This window comes from Astatotilapia calliptera, chromosome 14, assembly GCF_964374335.1.
Source record: "Astatotilapia calliptera chromosome 14, fAstCal68.1, whole genome shotgun sequence".
In the NCBI taxonomy this organism is placed as follows: Eukaryota; Metazoa; Chordata; class Actinopteri; order Cichliformes; family Cichlidae; genus Astatotilapia; species Astatotilapia calliptera.
The window spans coordinates 32486228-32506457 of record NC_137435.1 but is presented as its reverse complement, the minus strand read 5'-3'; the positions used below and the strand labels follow the sequence as shown (position 1 = coordinate 32506457).

The 20230-nt window shown below is 40.7% G+C and overlaps 1 protein-coding gene across 2 annotated transcripts; it reads left to right on the top strand.

The window, feature by feature from the left end:
- The first annotated feature begins 2770 nt into the window (after window positions 1–2770).
- Window positions 2771–18796, top strand: coq8b (coenzyme Q8B). Of its 2 annotated transcripts, none has more exons than XM_026193116.2 (16): window positions 2771–2908; window positions 3437–3618; window positions 4192–4345; window positions 4634–4839; window positions 6441–6507; window positions 7451–7525; window positions 9474–9593; window positions 9678–9763; window positions 11980–12120; window positions 12207–12288; window positions 13951–14044; window positions 14491–14632; window positions 15419–15526; window positions 15613–15678; window positions 15881–15967; window positions 17704–18796. In XM_026193116.2, coding segments are annotated over exons 1-16 (1917 nt in total). In that variant the 5' UTR covers window positions 2771–2907; the 3' UTR covers window positions 18010–18796. The 2 variants fall into 2 exon arrangements, with proteins under 2 accessions (XP_026048901.1, XP_026048900.1); XM_026193115.2 differs by having other exon boundaries at window positions 4189–4345.
- Window positions 18797–20230: the final 1434 nt, after the last annotated feature.

Genomic DNA, 20230 nt, shown 5'->3' with positions numbered 1-20230 from the left:
CACCTTTTCTATACTTTCTGTGACTTAATATGTCCAAATCAGCATTTTTAATTTTTTGGCTAGGTAATCATTTGCATATTGTCATATCTTCTACAATTTGTTTGTATTTGTTTTTTTAAATTTCCATTGTGGAAGTCCTCCTGCTGTTATCCGACACATCTCATTGTTCACAATCATGTTCCGCAAGCTGAAATCAACAATGTTGTGTCAAATTGACTGATTTGTATCCATTTTTATACCCAGTTTCCAACACTGTCTTGTGCCGCAGTGACCCAGTTTGGTTACAGGGATCATTAAAGTTTCATTTTATCTTCCAAAAGCTGTAGGTGTGTCCAAGTAAATAAAACTCACAGCAGCACTGGCTGTTACTCACTACTATATTTAAATACTCTCACACACCCATAATGCACACACATAATTAAATGCTGTCTCTGATAAATATAGATTGTGTATTATAGTGGTCAGTATCTTTTGCACATTTGCTTTTCAGAAACAGCTGTGTAAAAGCCTCCAGCAGCACCGTGTCAGTCCAGCAGAGGGCTAGATGCCGCAGCTTTATGTGTGCATAAATGTCAGCATCTTTTTTGCTTATGTCATCACTATCAATGTTAAAAAACAAAAACAAAAAAACAACTATGCTTTGACTTAATCTGTGCTATACTGCTTGTTGGGCCAAGTATCTGGTAACCTACTTGGAAACATTGGAAAACACTGTTTAAAGACATACTGGTGTTTTGATGATATGGTTTATGGTACTGTTTACCCCCGGGATCAAATCTTTCATAAATGTTCAGCTGAGTTGAGATCTGGTGACTGCACAGGCTGTATCATATGATTTCCATGATTTTCACACTCATCAAACCATTCAGAGACTTTTCAGGTCCGATGGATTGGGGCACTGTCGTTCTATTGGGCCAGAAATGTTGCATCACAGGTCTATTCAAAGCAGCTTTATATAAATTTTCAGTGACCTTTCTATCTTAATTCAATTACTTTCAATTCAATTATATTTATATAGCACCAAACAACAAGTACTTGGCAACAGTGGGACGGAAAAACTCCCATTTATAACAAGGAGAAAACTCTGGCAAAACCAGACTCAGGTTGAGTCAGCCATCAGCCACAACTGTTTGGGGTGATGGGTTAGGTCTCAGTCTCGGTGGACCAGTGGAACCATATCATGCCAGTATCATATATGTGACAGCATCCAGTGACATACCAGCGTGTAACTTAAACTGTAACTCATCAGGTAGTAGAACTATCCATAAAATATCCATATCTATAAAAAGAACCAATTGTTTGTTATTTAAAGTTAATCAGTGGTAACAGTTTTTATTGTATTATTGTGCAGTGATTAGGGATGTTTTTGTTTTGTTAAGATAGTAAACACTGAGTAATTTAAGCATAAAAAAGTGCCAAACTCAAGGGATTAACCAGTGTTGTGTCTAGACATAGCAGACAATTTAGCAAATAAGCAATTTTAAATCATATCTTTAGATACTTTATTACAAGCAGTCTGCAAAAAACACTACTAGTTTTAGTTGAATCTATGAAAAATGAAAGATAACACAGTTTGACAGGCATAATATAGCGTGTGATGCCAACAAAGTGCAGTAACATCCAAAGAAGAGCTTTGAATGTCCTTCAAGGAGCCTGGAGAACTATTCCTGAAGACTAAAGACATTCTGTTCAGACTGTGTTGAAGAATAAAGGTGATCATGTCAAATATTGGCTTTCAAACTCATTAGAATTGTACAGTCTTTTTTTGGCTTATAGTCATTTATTTTTGGACATATTTCAATAATCCATCTGCAATTTTGTTTACCAGCCTGGATCAGGACCATAGTTAAAACATTTAACTTTTAATCATTTTTATTAATTATACAGATCTAGTTAATACAGAGCATAAAGTTTTACTGCCCAGCAATTTCATAAAATGTGCAATAACTCTCAGTGTCAATCAATAGACCACCCATAATTACAGCAGGAACATTTTCTAAATCCATAATGTAACGTCAGATTTTTCATTGGATTCCCTTTTTTTCTGTGTAAAATAGAAATGCTGGTTGTAAGAAAAAAATAAATAAATAACAAAAAAACATAAAAGTGTTGACACAAGAGGGATCATGAGGCCCATGGGAATTCTGTCATAAATAAATACCAAAATGAAAACTAGCTGAAAAAAACCCCAAATGATTCACACTGCAGAAAGACCTTCTCTCTGCATTTACACGCATGAAGAGACCTGACTGCCCCATAGCAGTACTGTATGTCAGCCTCACGGAAGGACAAAATTCAACCATAAAGTAATGACTGATGTCTAAATAAATGCAGTCTGGTTACAGTAATAAATATGTTTCATTCTAAAGAATAGTAGAAGTGAAAAACAATGTGTTGAACATCTTTAAGTTGATATTTGAAAAAGTGAAGAAGTATATACATATATGTGCAAAAGGTCAGTATATTATGGCAGATAATGGTGAGGCAGGTGCAAACAGACAAAAGGACAAATTGAACAAAATCTCTCAACTTTACCTGAATTTTATAAATGAAAAGAAAACGTCTGCGTATTAATTCAATTCTCCGGTTTGGTAACCATAACTACACGCATGACACCCCTGCTTCTCATTGGTAGCTGCTCCGCTCAGTCCCGCCTAATACGGTTTGTAATTGGACAGACTGTTCAGATACAACCTTCCTATAGGCTGGCGTTCTGCACTACCATTCGTTAAACGAATACGCTTCCCGTCTTTCTTCACGCCTATTCACCCTGTGATTGGTTCGCAGTCAAGTTAGTCAAATTTTAACTTCCGGGTGTCGACTCGTTGCAAAATAGATCATTCCACTCTGCAGTCGTGGAAGTGGGCAGCCACTGAGATAAACCTGGAAAAATAGCGATAGGAAAAAAGTGAGTTACTTAATTTGGGAACATTATTTTGTTTTCATTCAGCACTTCTCCGTATACCTGTTGTTAACTTGGGTCTAATTTAGATACCGTTAGCTAGCTAGTCTGCGAGTCCACTAGTTACACAACCTGGATAACACCAGGAGCTAACTTAATAGCTAGTTGACATTCCCAGTTGGATGCATGTGTCGTTTTCTTTAATTCTGACATTTCTTGCAAACATACTTTGCCTATATGTGGTGTGGCTTACAGTTAGGAGGCTACACGTGACACCTCCCTCTTATAAAATGGGCAGCTGTGTATATTCAAGGTTAAACGGGGTGATGATCATCTTGCAGTTTTTGCCCAGAACTATTTCTTTTACATTTATATCTGAGGTCTCAAACTTCTACATTTTCTATAAATTATCAATTTTAGAGTATGGTGTGTGTGTGTTTGCTGTTTTGTATGCTGGCATTTTCCTGTATTGTCACTCAAACGTCTCATAACCTGTAACTTGAGTCCTCCTCTCTCCCTCCTCTGTGTTTGAAGTGATGCTGTCAGAAGTCCTGAAGGTGCTGCGAGGAGCTGGTAAAGTGGGCTCTTCACTGGTCTCCACTCAAGGCGAGCAGCTCCAATTAATGGCCTGCAACTCTTCCCTGGGAGCAGGGGTCAAAGTTGCTCAGGATGTGGTAGAAGGACTGGTTGGCACATTTATGGGTGGCAGCAGTCAGGTGAATTTAACTGAAAAATAAGCAGAAAGTAAAAAATAAGCTCTAAATGCAAAACAAGTCATACATAAAAGGAGCCATTAATGTCATAATTAAAAAACAAATAAACAAAACACTCTGTTCTTTGCTTGTCTTGAAAACAGCTGATTTAATCCCCTTTAGTTAAAGGTTGCTGCCTGCTTCAATCTGTGTGTAGTGGAAGAGGCAGACATATAGGTACTCACATTTTTGTGAGATTGTTCACTGACATTTCTGTATTCCCAAACCTTTTACTTCTGAAGGGGTAGATAAAAGTGCCAAACTCTTAACCTAACCTGATTATAAGCAAAAGTTCTAACCTATACAACATTTCATCTGACAGGCTAAAACTTGACATGTCATTGTATATTTTTTGTCTTGTTACCTGTAAATAATGACTTCAGTCACTTACTGATGCTCTTTTAAATGAGAGAGGGCTGCAAACCCACAATCTGCAAATTATAGCTACAAAAACTTGGATTACACTGCTCCCTAAACCGGCACTACAATAGTTCACTCAGCAATTTCTTTTTGTGTGTGTGTGTGTTTGTGCAGCAGCAGTCAGTACAGGAGGATGTGTTTCCGGATGCGGAGGGCTGGGAGAATATGGACCCTGAAGAAGCAGCCAAATGGGCTGTGGGGTCCCATTTCCCCCCTGCTGAAGGGGAGCACAGCCAAACAGAAACGGGACCTGCAGCACAGATGCACACAGGTATTACTGAGTGTTTATCGAATATCGGATGCACTAACAGAGGTTTACGGTAAGAATATAGAAATGGTATTGTTTGGTTTCCAGCATTGCTCCTTTTTATCCAGAATGTTTGCCTCAACAAATATAAAGAAACCATTTATTTAGGTACTGGTCTTTTTAAGTTTAACAAATACACATTAAAAAAAAAAGAAAATAGCATCCTTAAGGCCTCCATACCACGTGGCGTGTATATTTCAGCCAGTTTTTGGCCCATAAGTATTGTATTTTTTTTTCTTCTCTCTGCATTAGGGGTATCTCCTAAATCAGGAATGGCAGGAGGCGGCGCAGGCTGGCCTGGGCAGGGTGCTCGCTTCCTTCACAACACCTCGGCCCTCCACCGGTACTACTTCCAGAGCAGGTCTCGCCACAACACTGTTGTGGCCAAGCTCACACCTGAGGACATCAAGAAAGCCCGGGAGGCAAAGCAGGCATTGGCCAAACCTGTCAAACAGAAGGTTGGTTTGAGGACGCCCGTGTGCAAATAGTCAGGTCCAAAAGGTTTTGAACAATGAAAAGTTTTGTGGTTTTGCCTCTGTACACCACCACAATGGAATTAAACCAAATGATAAGAGTGTGACTGAGCTGCAGACGTTCAGCTTTAATTCATTGGGTTTAATAAAAGTGTTATATAGTCCTGCACGATTACTTTAGTGGCTCCTAAAAATATTTTTATTTCATTGTCAGAAAAGCATAACTCTGCTTTTACAATCATGTTGTGTGACATTCCTGCTAATGTAAAAATCTTGGCATCAATATAAAATGGTCCTCATTTACCTAAACTGAATGCTCCTCTTAGAAGGCAAATCAAACAAATTTATTAAAAAATGGTACCAAAACAGAACACAAAATCAAATTAACAGGGCTCTGCCTTTATTTTTGCATTGTGTTCTGATCCTTTTCATTAACACTTCATTGCTTAACACTTCATCAAACCTAAAAGAAAAACTTAAATGTATTGAATGAACTGACCAGCTCAGCAATAACAAAAAGGCCCAAAAAACCCCAGAAGACAACTAAATGGTCAACGTCACATCATCTAACTAAGTTGAGGCACACCTCGACCCTTGTAGACGTATGCTTATCATCATCAAAGTCTACAGTCAAAAGATGCCTTGATGGATGGAAGTGCAGAGGGTTTACAATATGGTGCTGTGTGTGCTCTGATCAGATTCAACCAAATGTCTTGACCCAAAGCAAACTGCAGAAGCTACCAAGAGCTTCCCGATGCAGATTGTTCAATGACCATCTCATCCCAACCCATTAGAACAGCGTTTCAATTATCAAATACAAAAATGAATTCATAGAGACCCGCAAACAAACAGCAACTGGATTCAGCTGCAATAAAGGCCCGGAGCAAGTAAGGAAACACAGCATTTGGTGATGTCCATGGATTCTAGGCTTCAGGCAGTTGTGTACTACAAAAAATTTTCATCCAAATATTCAAAAGAATCCATATATTCTGGATGGTCTTTATTATGTTTGTCCTGTTATGTTTGGGCCTCTGAAAATGTATCTAAAAGTGATGTGAATTCCTAAACGGTTAATGCAATACTTTTGTTAAAGACCTTGAATTTAAAAAGTCTGCACTTCATATCAGTGCATTATTTGATTTTATGTCATGTGGGAATGCAAACAGAGAATGCTTATGGAGCTAACTGTATACACACATGCAGACAGATACAATTAATAATATGCATTATTGTGGATGTATATCGTTATATTACTTTGAGTTCATACATTTCATCTTATTTGAGTGAATGAACAGATGGTCAAAACCCATAATATTTATCTAATGAGTTTGTGTACATATTCAGTCTTTTTGACTTTTAGTGTTCGTTTAAATTATATTTTAATAATGATTTCTTTATGTGTGTTCTGTAAAAGGTATATATTTTTTCTCTTCCACCCACATGTCATTGTTCCCAGAGTTCACGAGGTCTTTTTAGTCCTATTTCTGCAGTAAAGTGAGATGCTGGAAGAGTTGGAAAAGAGTCAGTCACCACTACAGATATAATTAATAACATTTTTTTTCATTCACATGTTTGACTTTCTGCAGCTGAGCGACCGTGCCAAAGAGAGAAAGGTGCCCGCCACAAGAATCAGCAGGCTGGTTAATTTCGGGGGTGAGAATAATCTGTTTTTGTTTACCTGCTCAGTTTGTCTCTGGGTTTCAAATTGACTCCAGGAGCCGTCGGACAAAGATGATCGTTCACTAAAATGTCTAAGCTGGGAAACCCAAGTATATCAAGTGGTGACATAAGAATGACTTGAATCATAACTCGGTGACCATCTTTAGTTGCAAAGAAAAAAAAAAAGGGGGGGGGGGGGGCTTTGCTTAATAAATGCAATATGTTCCATGATGTCAGGTGTGGACAAAGACACAACTGAATGAATTTTTCTTACACCACAAAAATAGATTTTAAATGAAAATTTCAGAAAAAAATGTTCAGTAAGTAACTGGAGAAATGACTCGTCAGTACTTTGAAGCTCTGGTGTTGAGTGTTTTCTTTTTTTCCTGTTAAAAAAAAAAACAAACAAAAAAACTTTTTGATTAGTTGACTTGTTGAGGCATGTATGGTCCATTCTGCCGTCACTATTGTTTAGTGATTTGACTGCTGATTGAAATGTTGGAGGCTCTTTTCCCCACTTAGAATCTGTGAAATTGTGCTTCATGTGAGGAATTTCCTGAATACTAATGTAACCTTGAGCCTATGGTGTGAAATCTACAAATCAATCCCATTATGAAGCCTTCAATGTAAACCTAACAGTTCTGATGAGACACATTCAGTCACTTATGGATATTCTTGGAGTCTATTAACAATACTTTATTTGTTTTCTCATTGACAACTGTTGGTTATTAGCTTACCACTGTTACAATAAAAATAAAATTCTTGCTTCTTAATCATCAGAAGTCAAGAAGAGTTAAAGGTGTGGTAAAATATGTGGGGTAGTGGAGTATACTTCCATCCTGCTACATAGCAGCAACATCTGTGTGGGATTGGTGGTTTCCTCTAGCATGTCTTCAAGGGCCCTGCAGTTAAAATTGCTTCTGTCCCTCTGCTGCAGGATTGGCGGTAGGGCTGGGAATCGGTGCCATTGCAGAAGTGGCAAAGCAGTCACTAGGAGGCAAACAAAAAGCAGGTAAAGATGTTTTACTGCTGTTCTCTCCTTCCATCCTGTAAACGAGCCTTGTGTCCTACACTCTTGGCAGATTCAGCAGACAGATGGACGCCTGGTAAACCTTGAGTTGTTTCTAATGTGTCAATACCCGATAGGCCCAGGACAGGCTTTAGATCAGATATGCTAACAAGAATTTATAACGGCTTTACAGGGAGTGCAGAATTATTAGGCAAGTTGTATTTTTGAGGAATAATTTTATTATTGAACACCAACCATGTTCTCAATGAACCCAAAAAACTCATTAATATCAAAGCTGAATGTTTTTGGAAGTAGTTTTTAGTTTGTTGTTAGTTTTAGCTATTTTAGGGGGATATCTGTGTGTGCAGGTGACTATTACTGTGCATAATTATTAGGCAACTTAACAAAAAACAAATATATACCCATTTAAATTATTTATTTTTACCAGTGAAACCAATATAACATCTCCACATTCACAAATATACATTTCTGACATTCAAAAACAAAACAAAAACAAATCAGCGACCAATATAGCCACCTTTCTTTGCAAGGACACTCAAAAGCCTGCCATCCATGGATTCTGCCAGTGTTTTGATCTGTTCACCATCAACATTGCGTGCAGCAGCAACCACAGCCTTCCAGACACTGTTCAGAGAGGTGTACTGTTTTCCCTCCTTGTAAATCTCACATTTGATGATGGACCACAGGTTCTCAATGGGGTTCAGATCAGGTGAACAAGGTGGCCATGTCATTAGTTTTTCTTCTTTTATACCCTTTCTTGCCAGCCACGCTGTGGAGTACTTGGACGCGTGTGATGAAGCATTGTCCTGCATGAAAATCATGTTTTTCTTGAAGGATGCAGACTTCTTCCTGTACCACTGCTTGAAGAAGGTGTCTTCCAGAAACTGGCAGTAGGACTGGGAGTTGAGCTTGACTCCATCCTCAACCCGAAAAGGCCCCACAAGCTCATCTTTGATGATACCAGCCCAAACCAGTACTCCACCTCCACCTTGCTGGTGTCTGAGTCGGACTGGAGCTCTCTGCCCTTTACCAATCCAGCCACGGGCCCATCCATCTGGCCCATCAAGACTCACTCTCATTTCATCAGTCCATAAAACCTTAGAAAAATCAGTCTTGAGATATTTCTTGGCCCAGTCTTGACGTTTCAGCTTGTGTGTCTTGTTCAGTGGTGGTCGTCTTTCAGCCTTTCTTACCTTGGCCATGTCTCTGAGTATTGCACACCTTGTGCTTTTGGGCACTCCAGTGATGTTGCAGCTCTGAAATATGGCCAAACTGGTGGCAAGTGGCATCTTGGCAGCTGCACGCTTGACTTTTCTCAGTTCATGGGCAGTTATTTTGCGCCTTGGTTTTTCCACACGCTTCTTGCGACCCTGTTGACTATTTTGAATGAAACGCTTGATTGTTCGATGATCACGCTTCAGAAGCTTTGCAATTTTGAGACTGCTGCATCCCTCTGCAAGATATCTCACTATTTTTGACTTTTCTGAGCCTGTCAAGTCCTTCTTTTGACCCATTTTGCCAAAGGAAAGGACGTTGCCTAATAATTATGCACACCTGATATAGGGTGTTGATGTCATTAGACCACACCCCTTCTCATTACAGAGATGCACATCACCTAATATGCTTAATTGGTAGTAGGCTTTCGAGCCTATACAGCTCGGGGTAAGACAACATGCATGAAGAGGATGATGTGGACAAATTACTCATTTGCCTAATAATTCTGCACTCCCTGTAATATGTGTTAAATGAGCAGTGCTTGATGATGTACCACTGCCTCAGCTTTTATGCTCCACTATCCACAGTTGTCTCAGTTTAAGGCCAGAGCTTATTTACATGCACCAGTTTAAATGAAATAAATGACTTCTGTCATGCTATGATACTCTTAATATGTTGCACCTAATATCATTACTAATACTGCTTCTGTTTACAGATGTAAGCTCCCTGCTCGACTCTCCCTTCCTGTCAGAGGCCAATGCTGAGAGAATAGTCAGCACTCTGTGTAAGGTCCGTGGAGCTGCTCTCAAGATAGGCCAGATGCTCAGCATACAAGGTACACGCTGTAACACGGGCTGCACGCAAAATGCTCTTTAGATGTCCTCACAGGATTTTTCTGACAGTGGCTTTTTCTCTTCAGACAACTCCTTTATCAACCCCCAACTGCAGAAGATCTTTGAGAGGGTCCGACAGAGTGCAGACTTCATGCCCACATGGCAGATGACTGTAAGCCCAAGACCTGTTACTGGCTCTTCAGCTATTTTCACACAATTATTTCAATTCAGTTTTATTTGCAAAGCTTGAAATGAAAACAACAGTCTCCTCAAGACTGTAAGGGGAAAGACCGTATAATAATAGAGAGAAAACCCCAACAATAGGGTGACCCTACCATGAGCAAGTAGTTGGCGACAGTGGAAAGGAACCACCCCCCCCTTTAAGTGGAAGAAACCTCTGGTAGAACCAGGCTCGGGAAGGGGCAGCCATCTGCCACGACCAGTTTTATCTAATCTTAGAAGCAGGAAATTTTCAGAATATGATGTGTGAGGACCCAAGGTGCAACACAAGTAGGTGGCAGTTTTTAAAAAGGCGAGCCCTTTATTGAGCTGTTAAAAATCTCATGAGGCAAAACACAAAACTAAGCCAAATGAAACTCACTAAGGAGCTGAGATGCTAGGGAACGAAGACCAGGAAACGGACTACACCAGGGAAATGAAATGAACAGTACACTGACGAAGGACAGAGGGAGACAGATACTGTCTATAAGCAGGAGGGTGATTAGGGGAAGTGGAGACACTTCCGGGCGGGAAATCATGAATAACAAGACAAGGGAAGTTAGACTGAACATAACGCACACGAGACAAGAGACTATCACAGTAAAACAGGAATCATCTTGTACAGAAACTGACTAACACATGCAGAGCGGACAGACATGGGGGGGCTGACTGGGGAAACAAGGGGATCACAAAAAGATAATAATGAAATGTTCCAAAACTAATAAGAAGAGCCAGAATATAAGCAGACACTACAAAGGTTATAATAAATGCTAAAGAAAACTCACAACAAAATACAAGAGAGCCAAATAAAACATTAGAGAATCCAAAAAAACCCAAAGAATAATATAGTCTAAAGAAATTACAAACGCAAAACCAAGATTCTAAAAACCAATGATCCTAACAGAAACTGGAGGTCATCCAGGTCTTTATGTCTTTAAGACATTTCTGCAGTTTAACTAATTGTTTTGTTATCTGGCTTCATGGATAGATAGAGCTGGGTATCATCTATCTGCCTAGCAATGAAATGCATGCTGTGCCTTCTAATGATACAGCCTGAAGGAACCATGTACAATGTGAATAAAATCAGTCTTGGCACAGAACCCTGTGGAACTCCATAATTAACCACAGTGTGTGACGACAACTGCCCATTTACATGAACAAACTGGAGATTATTACATAATTGTGATTCAAACCACTGCAGCACATTCCTTTCCAGTAATTTCTGACAGTATCTAAACAAAGTGGCTTTATGTCTGAATGAGCATCCTGTTTGCCTTTCCATAACAGGATTCTTACTAGACGACAAGTAATTCTATTTATACGTCACTTTGAATGCGCCACAAGTCTGAACCTCATCCTGACATGTATCCTGTCATGCATAGCGGGTGACACTGTTGCCTGTTAAATATCTTGTGCATCTCAGTTGCTCAGGTCTCTTAAAAACATGATTGTTTTTGAGCCTATAACCACTCCTGCATTGTGGCTGGTTTACCCTCTACAGCATCTACTTCTTTAACTCTCCATAGGCACTCATAAATGGATTTCAAACAATACCCATCCATCCGTTTCCTTAACCACTTATGCAATTCAGGGTTGTAGGAGGCTGGAGCCTATCCTAGCTGTTACAGGGAAAGAGGTAGAGCACTCTCTAAACCAGTACACCAGTCTATTACAGGTCTAACACAGAAAGACGGACAATTATTTGGATGCAGTATCTTGTTATGGAACTGGATTTACAACTACTTCAGCTATGTATTCATTGCTTTAATTTTCTGATGATTTCATATAGTTTTCACCTACTATGCAAAAAGATTAATGTGTAGATACTACAGCACCAGTTTGGCCTTTTATTTTCTTATCATAAAAGGCCATTTGGATAGTTTGTAAATGCCTATATTGTTGTAATAAAAAGTTGAGCTTTTCAGGCAGCCCTATGCACAAATATCTCTACATTAAGAACATTATTCACTACACTTTTTGGTGTTTTCATGATTGTTATTGGGAGGAATTGTGCGCTGTCCTTCATGTCGGATCAGTGCTGTTGTAGCAGCACGTGGTTGCCAAACACCTTATTTAAGCCTTTTTCTTACATGTGCTATAGCTCGGGATCTTTAGCATTACCCAGTGTGATGTATGACAGTGCTGCAATCTGTGTTTCTGACTGTATAGAAAGTTCTGGAGGAGGATCTGGGGCCAGGCTGGCGAGAAAAGCTCTCATCCTTTGAGGACAAACCATTCGCTGCAGCTTCTATTGGCCAAGTCCACCACGGGGTTTTAAAAGATGGTAGAGAAATCGCCATGAAGATCCAGGTAGAAGCTTATCGACACACTTGCGCAGTCTGCGTTTCACTCTCTGCATTGGACTCGACCGTCTGTTTGTCACTTATTCTTCTCAGTACCCTGGTGTGGCAGAGAGCATCCGCAGCGACATAGACAACCTGATGGCAGTACTGAAAATGAGCGTGGCTCTGCCAGAAGGTAACAACTACAGGACTCTGTAGTGTCCTTTTTGTGTCTGACTTTCCTCAGAGCAGATTCAAAATCAGCAAGATGTATTTAGTCAATAAGAAATTCTGATTTTTATTCATTTATTTATTTATTTATTTGTAATCTTAAAACAACTGTACATTGCAAGTTTGTATACTATGACTTTCACCCATGTGTAAATCATAACCAGTGTCTCCACTATTTAAGACCACAAGGTGGTGCTATAGATGCAGGTCAAACTAGCTTTTTATCCAAGAGAGGCTTGTTTCAGACAGTAATAATTCTTTCATTATTAATAAAGAATTTGCATATTTATTTATTAATTGTCTAAAATAATAAGTAATTAGTTTATTTATGTAGTTTATGTGGTTTTCAACTTACCTGTTTGAGGGCTTTCCACAAACCTTTTCAAAGTTGTGTTGTTTAAGTGATTGCTGACACCGTTATTATAGGTGCATAATGGCTTGTAGTAGCTACAGAGCATAATTGGTGCAACCAGTTGAGTGACCACACTGGATTTTAAGCTTTTATTTTATTAACCCACAGTGGAGAGATGACAGAATATGTGATGGGAGAGAATAATTAGATCCCTGGGGACATCTGTCCATGTCAGAGTAAAAGTGCTTATTTTTGTCAGTTGCGCTCTCGTCACGCTTTGATGCCAGATCAAATGAATAACTTGACATGAGCACAGCTCCATCTGTGGCAGGTCTTTTTTTTGCTCCCTGCTTTTTTGTTCTTAAGACTTCTTCTTCAGTTTGGCTGGCAGTAGATATCCCACTCAAAAACCTTAGCAGCAAACAGGATGAGTTTTATGGCTCAGTGTTTTTATTTTTTTCAGCAATCTGCAGAAATAATCTGTAAAGCCATGCACATCCTAGTGTTCAATAGAATGGTTGCTAGATCAGAAAATGTCAGATGTAAAAACAAATTGATCCACACACCGAGAAGTCAGGAAGGGAATTACACGGCTGATAAAAATATAATCTGTAAATGGGAGCTGTTTGCTGCGCGGAGCAAGCTCTTCGCATTTCATCCAGTGGCAGCAACACTTGCTAAAGCAAGTAGCGTTTTTGTGACTGTAGTTTTCTTTGTGCAGCTACAGTTGTTTATTTTCTTTGTGGTAACTGTACGCATTGCACTCTTTCACCAAACATCTCTCTTCATTTCTCACCCATGTTTGCACTGCAGCTCCGTGCCTCCCCTGAGCTTTCACACTGACACTCATATTGAATGTTAGGCACACTCTTTGGGGATCCTTTTCAATGTTGTCAGACACTTACAAAGACAATCGTAGCTTGTTGGTGGCAAATACTCACATTTTAACTCTGACACAGACTGTTGCCCTGTGGGATTACTCGCTCCCTATTGGATTAATTCATTTTTGTCCCAATTAACACTCTAAATAAAAAAAAAATATGGTAACCCAAGGCTTAGCTTGAATAATGCCTGGATTTTCTTTTACCTATAGCCCACCAGTATACCAAAATACACTTTTAATGCAATGCCTACAACCTGATGTTGATTTTTTTCTGTGTTCTCCCTGCTACAAACTCATGCAGTATATGAATTATTTTTAGACAGAAGCTACCCTGCTCTGTTAGAAGATGACATGGTCTGTGTGTTTTCTTTGCACCATTTATTTTTCCACAGGTCTGTTTGCAGACAGCAGCTTGGAGGTTCTACAGAGAGAACTGGCATGGGAGTGTGACTATAAGAGGGAAGCACAATGTGCCAAGAAGTTCAGGTAGGTTTCTGTTGAACCCAGGCCGGTGTTGTGCTGCTGTGTACCGTTTGAGCTACACTGACGTTACAGGGTGGATTCTTAATACTTATGTCCTGGTAGCTGCCACAGAACATATACATTCAACCTAAGCTGTCTGGGTACACGTCTAGCTGATGTATTGTTTTTTATAATGTACAGTATACCAGTAGAGGTGGCAGATTATATATATTTCAAGTGTAATTAGTAAATCAAGCATCACATTTAGCATTTCTTGGTAATCTTTACTTAATTATAATGCAGGCAGTTATGGTATAGTTAATTTTAACTGTCTTTGCGTGTGATTTGAGATTGGTTTTGTATATTTTGGGTTTTGCATATTTTCCATTTTGCAAATAACCTAATCATAAATCATTAAGTTTTTTTTTGTTTTGTTTTTTTCTTGCTCTCTCTCGTACCTCGGCCTTTAGATCACTGCTGGAGGGAGATGAGTTTTTCCAAGTCCCCGAGGTGATTGATGAGCTGTCAGGCCAGAGGGTGCTCGCCATGGAACTGGTGCAGGGCGTCCCACTGGACATGTGCGTAGAGCTGGACCAGGAGACCAGGAACCAGGTGTGTTTTACTTCAACAGTTAGGTGAATTTCATTCATTTGTCAGATGTCTAGGTGCTAGGGTTTGAACTGCGCTGGAATACAAGGGGATGTTATTGTGGTGGTGATGCTCAACTGGGTTAAAAAAAAAAAAAGAAAGAAAAGAAAATCACATTATGATGCTTCAGTTTAAAATATGCATAGTGAAGTAAAGGTCATCCAGTTTTACAGAAGACTCAGTGAAAATCATCCACGGGGCAGTCCTGGGCTGGGAAGCCTGCAATTAGAGGTCCATGACAGTCTGGAGCTCTAATTGTAGGAACCAATTAGAGCTGAAAGCCTCTGATGAGCAGGAGCAGATCGGATAGCTCTGCCCCCATACGAGGCTTTTGTTAAAGACTTACCCTGTTGCCAAGTCTAAATTTAAATATGCGTAGAGTTTGCGAGGTCTTCACCTTCCATTCGTAATTGGTAACAAAATTTAAAGCAATTTAATCACAAGTTTTGACATGTGTTGTACTCTGACAAGTGCAGATTCATATAAATCTCTCAGAACAAAATGACTTGGTGGTAAATTATTCAGCAGCACCTACAGTGCAGTGTGGAAGTGATACTCTGTGTCACTGTGGAAATATGTGTTTCAGAGCTGAGATAAGGCAACAAATTTTAGACAGAGTGGACACAGTGTGGCAGGGAATCACAGCACCATGAGAAGGCTACACAGGATAGGATCCAAAGGGTGGAAGGAAATGTCACATTGTTAAATGACAGCATGATGGTGAACACAAGCCTCTTCTCTCCACTTCAGATCTGTTCCAGCATCCTGCAGCTGTGTCTCAGGGAGCTGTTTGAGTTCAGATTCATGCAGACGGATCCAAACTGGGCCAACTTCTTCTACAACTCAGACACCAACAAGGTGGGGCAGTCATGCCATGTTTAAACCAATGTTAAATGTTAATAGGGATGTCAAATACAGCAGATTCATTCCACTCTTGTCTTTAGGTTGTTCTTTTGGATTTTGGAGCGTGCAGAAGCTACCCAGAATCCTTCACAGACGACTACATACAGGTATGATAAATCTGCCCGCAGTCAACCTCGCAACATGATTTATGCATCAAGGTTTCTCTCAATAATTTAACGTCGGAGCCTTTGGTTAAATTTTGTGTCAGCCAAGGCAAAAAAAAAAGATTGTGAACAGTCGCATGCATGTGCACACATTCAGCCTGAAAGTGGAGCTCTGTAAATAAACAAGATTGTGTTGTGTGCTCAGGTGATTTATGCAGCTTCTGTCGGCGATCGAGCCACCGTTCTTTCCAAATCCAAGGACCTGAAATTCCTGACGGGCTTCGAGGCCAAGGTAGTTTTATTTTAGTCGCTGCTGCTGCTTATTTTTGATATGCTTTATCTGTTTTTGTCTCTTTTGTGTTCTCAGTTTGTTTGCATTCAGCACTGTTTCACTGCAGCGCACAGCCCTTATGCTCTTACCCCGTTTCACTAGTCTCCCTTTTGTTTTCAGTAGATAAATGCAATATGATGCTTACCTGATTTATAACTTTGACTCATTTCAAGTTAAAGGGTCTCTTGTCATGCACCCGAGGACTGCTTGCAGAGTTGCTGCTCTGTGGAAGTCCAGTTCTAAACATTTAAGGTTGCCCTTCTGCTATTTCATCTCTTCTGTATCAAACTGCTAATGACAGTCATTTCTCTGGTTACAACCCAGAGACCAAGCAGGAGTCGTCCACAGTGTTGTAGCCCAAAGGCAGCGCTTCAGGTCAGGAGCGTGGGAGGAAATTAAGTAGAAAAAACTTAAGCTGTTGTTTGCTGGCAAACAGCAACCTGAAATAACAGGAGTTTTGTGGTCACACGATTGGAATCTTTACTCACCTGATTTGACTCCTTGCTCCTCGGTCCCCCTCAAGTTGAAGCATCATTGTTTTGACACGCTTGAGCAGATGTGGCAAAGGGAAACAGTGGATTTTACACACAGTCTTAAAATTACAGCTGCAGTAAAAGCAGATTAGAGGTGCACAAGAAGAAGATCTTGAAGAGGAGATCTAAGCTACTTCCATGGCCACAGGTGTATAAGGTCAAGCACCTGGGCATGCAGACTGCTTCTACAAACATTTAAGAAATAATGGCTCAGCAAATTCCAGCGTGGTACTGTCATAGGATGCCACGTGTGCGACAAGTCCAGCCGTGAAATTTCCTCTCTGCTAAATATTCCACAGTCAGCTGTTTGTGATATTTAACAAAGTGGAAGTTAATGGTAATGAAAGCAACTCAGCCATGAAGCTGCACACCAGTGCACAAAGCAGGTCCTTAAAGACACAGATGAGTGAGTTTGGTGTGGAAGAACTTGACTTTATGGGGTGGCTGTAGCTCAGGTGGCAGAGCAGGTCAGCCACTAGTCAGAAGGTCGGTGGTTCGATCCCAGGCTGCCTCCTGGCTGCATGCCAAATATCCTTGGGCAAGATACTAACCCCATGTTTGCCTACTGGTGGTGGTCAGAGGGCCCGGTGGCGCCAGTGTCCGGCAGCCTCGCCTCTGTCAGTGCGCCCCAGGGCAGCTGTGGCTACAATGTAGCTTGCTATCGCCAGTGTGTGAATGTGTGTGTGTGTGAATGGGTGAATGACTGAATGTAGTGTAAAGCGCTTTGGGGTCCTTAAGGACTAGAAAAGCGCTATACAAATGCAGGCCATTTACCATTTGACTGGCTTGACCTCAACCCGATAGATATTGAAGACTGTTAGCTAGGTCTTCTTGTCCAACATCCGTGTCTGATCTCACAAATGTGCTTCTGGAATAATGGTCAAAAATTCCCATAAGCACACTCTTAATTGTGGAATATGGCTTATTAAACCCTATGGATTTTTAATGAGATGTCACTCAAGTTCAGATGCGTGTGAAGGCAGACAAGCAAGTACTTTTGGCGTGTATCAGCCTATGTGTGCTATTAAAGTGTCATTTATTATATGAAATATGACTCAGTTAAAGAAAACGCATGTAATTATATATACAGTCCAAGATATCATGCATACTTAATGCTCTGACATTAACATGCCTGCTGTAATTCTTCTTCCTGCTCCACGACAGGCCTTCGCAGATGCTCACGTGGAAGCGGTGATGATTCTCGGTGAAGCCTTCGCATCCGCCGAGCCCTTCGACTTCGGCACTCAGAGCACCACTCAGCGCGTTCAGAGCCTCATCCCGGTCATGCTCCGCCACCGCCTCACCCCTCCACCTGAGGAGACCTACTCCCTCCACCGCAAGATGGCCGGCTCCTTCCTCATCTGCTCCAAGCTGAAGGCGAAAATACCGTGCAAGGACATGTTCCTCGATGTGTACCACGCCTACATGCAGCGTAGGCAGGCCGGGCATGCAGCGCAGGCTAGGGCTTAGCAGTTTTGAGACAAGTTTCTTAATTTGCCTTTCTCAGAGTGGCTCAGGAGTACAGAGACAGAAAAGAGTCACACTTAACTCCACAAGTGGAGCCACTGGATTGGACGTACATCGTGTCAGTAATAACAGACTTTGCCAGCGTGCTCTAACAAGGACCACAAATGACTTTTGCTGCTACACGTCACTCACATCAGTGTGAGGATGTTGTTAAGGATGTCCAAACACAACATTTTGGTGTGACCTTTACTTTTATGTACAGATAGAAATTAAACAATGACCTGATCACAGAGAAGTGCAGGCTTTCTGATTAGATTTTGTAAAAGTAAACACACAAAGCAAGGAGAGCTGCATGTTCTGTTTGTCCTCCCAGCTTCAGCTGGGTTTGCCTGCGAGCTCCACCTTATTTTTAAGTGGAGTGAGTATCTTCTATCTTGGGGGTGATGATACTGCCCCTGCACTGAATCACAGATGCTGCCAACTGCCGAGTCCTGTTTTTATAGAAGGCATTTTGTGCTTGCTGATGAGTTGGTGAATAAAGCTTTCACCTAAATGTGATGGCTGCCAGCCGAGATGACCAGATTATCAGATTAGTTAGAGAAGACAGTCTAATGGACCCTACAAAATAATGGCCTTGCATTATAAAGTGCACTTGGCATAAAACTCCATAACATGAAGTACCGTCAGCTCTTTTTCATGCTTATTTATTGCAAATACCTGCACTGTATCTTTAGAAGGCAGTGTGCTGTGCATGTTTTACTTTTGTAATGAAATAAAATCTGAAACAGTATTGTTTGTGTGTTTGTCACCAAGTGAGCTTTACTGGCAGGTGTCTACAAACAAATGATTCTTCCACACCCTATTGATCTTTCCGTTTCACATTTAGACCTGTTTTGGGAAATGTCAGTGACCGGAGGCCATGTTTGACCTCACCGTTTTCCTGCAATGGTCTTGTATTGACAGTTACGCGTAATAATAGTAGTTGAGCTGAAACAATGTTAGATTTGAGCTAATGGTGGCATTGATGGAGCTGTGTTTTCCAGGAACTATTTTCGTTCCAAGGCAGTGCTGCCAGTTTAGTCTGCGACCAAGCCATTAGAGCACTACGCAGCTGCCTGCAAGGCTCTCACACAATCATGGGAGCAGAAGTATTGGGCCTTCACTGGCATTATAAAAACCTGATGGAGAGAGAGAGATTGGGGAGGGGGCTTTAACTGAGTCCTTCCATTGAGCTCCGCGACGTCCTGCATAGTACAGCTGCTGAGCTGCTCCTACAGCGAGGTCTGCTCGTTCCTGCACTCTGCATTGGAATCAAGTTTATTTTCCTGAGTCTTGGAAATGGGCCGCTGCACATGTACAGAGAAGAAAAAGCACATTCTTCTCTTGTAGTTTCACGCAATGGAAAGTTGAAGTGCTTCTCTGCGTGTAAGAAGCAGCTGGCTTCAGTTTATTGGCGCAGAGTTAGCCTTTTTTTTTTTTCTTGGTCTCAGCCCTTTCACTGAGGCTCAACATTGGACCGGTGTGAGGTGATTTCTACCAGAACCAACCCGTTTATGAAGTGTTAAATGTGGTGCGTATGTGAAAACGTATTGTCATTGAAGGTGTCACTGTTTACATTTTGTTTGTGTGTAAAGACAAAGAGTGAGTAGCAGTTTTGGTGAAAACTGACCATGATGGAAGCAGTCTCAAACTTTCTCCTCTCCAACATTAAGTAGGATGCAATATATGATTCACTTATAAAATACCTACCCACATATGTAATAGTCAGAATTACTGCCACCTTTGTCACTAGTTTTAATCAGACCAGTTTTAATCAGGCTATTGCAGATTTACTGGTATGTTTTTCTTCTAGAATATGATGTTGAAAATGGTTTTTGACAAGCTCCAGCAACATGTTTGTATACAATCTGAGCACTGTTTGCAGCACAGTATTCATCACAGCTGTGTGTGATGTAGTTTCTGAAGTATATCGCCAGAAAAATACACGCTTAACACTTACAAACCCGGGCTGCCACTCCTGTTAGCTGAGAACAGGAAACTGAGGGAACAATTCCAACAAGCTCACCAAAACTGGACAAAAAAAGCTTGGAAAAAATCGCCTGGTCTGATAAGTCTCTGTTTCTGTTGTGACATTTAGATTATAGGCTCCATGTCCAGGATCATTCCTTTGTGGCTACAGTGTACCCATCTTCTAATGGCTGCTTCCAGCATAATCCTGCACCTT

Excerpts from the sequence above, each read along its gene's own strand:
- coq8b (XM_026193115.2), top strand. Across the intron at positions 15,527-15,612 it reads ACAACTCAGACACCAACAAG|GTTGTTCTTTTGGATTTTGG; the intron begins GTGGGGCAGTCA and ends TCTTGTCTTTAG. Across the intron at positions 15,968-17,703 it reads TGACGGGCTTCGAGGCCAAG|GCCTTCGCAGATGCTCACGT; the intron begins GTAGTTTTATTT and ends GCTCCACGACAG.